The 3600-nt window shown below is 44.8% G+C and overlaps 1 protein-coding gene across 1 annotated transcript; it reads left to right on the plus strand.

Annotated features, from left to right (window-relative positions):
- Nucleotides 1-1423: 1423 nt before the first annotated feature.
- Nucleotides 1424-3366, plus strand: LOC116593522 (cationic amino acid transporter 3-like). Its single transcript, XM_032347823.1, has one exon. It carries the CDS (start codon nt 1534-1536, stop codon nt 3364-3366), a length of 1833 nt encoding a protein of 610 aa, XP_032203714.1. The 5' UTR covers nt 1424-1533.
- Nucleotides 3367-3600: the final 234 nt, after the last annotated feature.

Genomic DNA, 3600 nt, shown 5'->3' on the forward strand with positions numbered 1-3600 from the left:
GCCATCTGGATGTCTTCTTTGCAGAAATGTCTGTTCATGTCCTCTGCCCATTTCTTGATTGGATTATTTGTTCTTTGGGTGTTGAGTTTGTTAAGTTCTTTATAGATTTTGGACACTAGTCCTTTATCTGATATGTCATTTGCAAATATCTTCTCCCATTCTGTCAGTTGTCTTTTGATTTTGTTAACTGTTTCCTTTGCTGTGCAAAAGCTTTTGACCTTGAGACATTTTTTTTTTTTTTTGAAGTGACCCAACTCAGAGGGGTCTGTGATTCACAAATCTTGAAAACCACTGTTGCGTCTTTGTTGAATGGTAGGTGGCTGCAGATGGTTCCCAAAGAGAAAAATATGGCAGAAGCATCCTTAGTGGCAAATACAAGAGCATCCAAAGATAGCCGAAGGGGCTGGAAGAGATCGGAATTGGATTCAGTGGAATCTAGTAGCGGGGTGCCCCATCTTTCCTGTTCTTCACCCTCTTTCTAGAAGATATTCCTTCTTTGCATTCTCCATATCCTGGCAATTACAGGATTCCATTTCCATTTTCAATTTCAATCAACTTAATGTCTGTCATTTACCAGGTTCTGTACCAGGTGCTCTAACAACATTGTCTCCTACAATCTTGTGTTGAACCTGCAGTGCACAGAATGGAGTCAGTCCCTCCCTCAGTCATGGCATATTTGCACCATTGCTTCCTGTCAGGCCCCTTTTCTTTCTTTTTCTTAATTTTTATTTTATTTTCTTATTATGCCCAGTTAGCCCCTTTTCAAGGCATTTTATTATCTTGTATCATCCTTATCTCTATTTGCATCTCCTCTCCTCATTAGAGGCCCTTTTTCTAGTTATTTAACAAATGCTGTTCCAATCCATGTTTTATGTTTGTTTCAGATACATTCACCCATTCAACCACTACAGTGTCCAATTGTGTATGTATTCTGAATTCCACTAAGATTGCTTCACATGGTGCCTCAGGGACACTGCCACCAGCAGCATGTATTAGTTTGTACCTTTTTGTGGAATTCTCATGTTGATCCAGTGAGGGAGATGCTGGGCATGGAGCCCCCTGAAAAAAATCTAAAAAACAAAAACAAAAACAGAATGTTTGGAGGTATTTGGTACTTTTTCTGGAGGGGAAGCAGGATTAACTTTTCTGTGGTCTCTTTTGCTGTCATTTTCTGTGATACTTGGCTGCAACAACTTACATGCAACTTCTGATTGTCAGTTGATTGGTTGAACACCATTGTTCAGTAAATATTTATTGTTTCCATAGGCATTCTGGAAGGATAACACGTACCAGAAGAATCTTGGAACACTGAAAAAAATAAAATAAAATAATATAAAGATAAAAAATAACCAATTAAATTTTAAAAAAGAAGAAGAAATATGAAGCAGCAGCTCTGAAGCCTGAGCAAATGACCCTGGCAGTCCCCACCCAACTTGGCTTAACTCAGCCTTGCTTAACAAGATCCAGCACCCTTGACTCCTTGGGCTTGCTACAGCTCACTGATCCTTAGAATCTTCTTCAATTCCAGCTAGAATGCTGCGTCAGGCACTTAGCAAGTTTGGTCAAAAGCTGGTATGCAGACGTCCACTGGAGGAAGAAGTGGATGAGTTTAGATCTGGCATAAAACTGAGCACTCTGGATTTAGTGGCCTTGGGTGTGGGCCGCACAGTGGGTGTAGGTGTGTACTTCCTGGCTAATGAGGTGGCCAGTAACCAAGCAGGACCATCCACTGTGATCTGCTTTTTGGTGGCAGGTCTAACATCACTGTTGGCTGGGCTGTGCTATGCGGAATTTAGTGCCCGGGTTCCCCATTGTGGCTCGGCATATCTCTACAGCTACATCACTGTAGGTGAACTCTGGGCTTTCATCACTGGCTGGAACCTCATCCTCTCCTTTGTTATTGATGCATTTGTTATGATTCAGGCCTGGATCTTAACTTTTAACACCATCTTTGAAAACCGGATCTCTGAGACCCAGCATGAGATCATCTCACAGTATGTTCCCCAAGTCATTGCAGACAATCTAGGCTACTTTTTTGTCGTCTTTTTGTTTCTCAGCATGGAGCTGCAGCATATGGGTCGGCTTGGTTTCCTCAGAGTTTTTCAAGGGTTTACTTCGGTGAAGCTTTTGGTTCTCAGCTTTTGCATCATCTCTGGCTTCATTAAGGGGGACCTGCACAACTGGAAGCTCACAGAAGAGGACTACATACAGGCTGGACTCAACGGCACCTCTTACTTGGGCCCTCTGGGCTCTGGAGGATTCATGCCTTTTGGCTTCCGGGGGATTTTCCGTGGATCAGCTACCTGTTTCTATGCATTCATAGGTTTCAGCATTATTGTTACCAGGGTCAAAGAATCCCACAATCCCCAGCGTTCCATCCCCAAGGGCATTGTGATTTCACTGCTCATCTGCTTTTTCGTGTATTTTGGTGTCTCTGCATCACTTACACTCATGGTTCCTTATTACCAACTTCAACCTGGGAGCACCTTGCCTGAGGCATTTCTCCATGTTGGCTGGGTCCCTGCCTACTATGTTGTCGCTTTTGCAATTTTCTGTAGTATTTTTGTCAGCACGTACTGGGGCTTTACGTTACCCATACGTTGGGTGACATCCATGATGGCAGAGGATGGTCTACTGTTTCCAGTCCTTGCCAGGTTCGCTTTTGGCACATATGGCCGTATCTTGTCCACTCTGATCTTTGGCATAATCATAGCAATCATGGTATTCTTCTATGGACTCACTGATCTTCTGGACCTGAGGTCAATTGGCACCCTAATATCTTATTCCTTGGTAGCTTTTTGTGTTCTCATCATCAGGTATCAGCCTGAAAGGAGGAAGGAGGAAAATGAAGAAGAGCTGCAGGAGGAGGATGAGGGAAATGAAGCACAGGTGCAGGAGGAGGATGGGGGAAATCAAACACAGGCGCAGGAGGAGACCGTACCTGCAGTAGGGAAGCTGACTTTACAGGGACTATTTTTTCCAGGCAGCCCCACCTCCACTCCACTCTCTGGCCGGGTTGTCTATGTTTGCTCCTCACTGCTTGTTCTGCTGCTGACTCTCCTCTGCCTGGTGCTGGCCCACTGGCCAGGTCTGCTTTCTGGAGACCCAGGGCCGATCACAGTGGTTGTGCTGCTCCTGGTGGTCATCACTGGGATCACTGGGGTCATCTGGAGACAGCCACAGAGCTCCTCTCCCCTTCCCTTTAAGGTCCCTGCTCTGCCTCTCCTCCCACTCCTGAGCATCTTTGTGAATGTTTGCCTTATGATGCAGATGTCAGCTGGCACCTGGCTGAAATTTGGGGTCTGGATGCTGATTGGGTTTGCTCTCTACTTCTGCTCTGGGATCCAGCAAAGCCTGGTAGCTTAACCCTGCTTATGAACCCAAGTCTAGACCTTGAACTCAATAGTACCAGTACGTATTTGGCTTGACATCATCACACGTGAATGCTGTCTGATCCCCTATACAATAATGGAGAGTATTCCTGAGAACCTGGAAATATGGGCTCCTATGAGATATTGCTGTGGGAACACTAATGGAGCTTCATATTTATGGTACAGTGAAGGATGTGTCTTTGCTCCTCCACCACCCTCCCTTTTTTAA

Source organism: Mustela erminea, chromosome 6 (assembly GCF_009829155.1).
Source record: "Mustela erminea isolate mMusErm1 chromosome 6, mMusErm1.Pri, whole genome shotgun sequence".
NCBI classification, from domain to species: domain Eukaryota; kingdom Metazoa; phylum Chordata; class Mammalia; order Carnivora; family Mustelidae; genus Mustela; species Mustela erminea.

Excerpts from the sequence above, each read along its gene's own strand:
- LOC116593522 (XM_032347823.1), top strand. The coding sequence starts at position 1,534 with ATGCTGCGTCAGGCACTTAGCAAGTTTGGTCAAAAGCTGGTATGCAGA.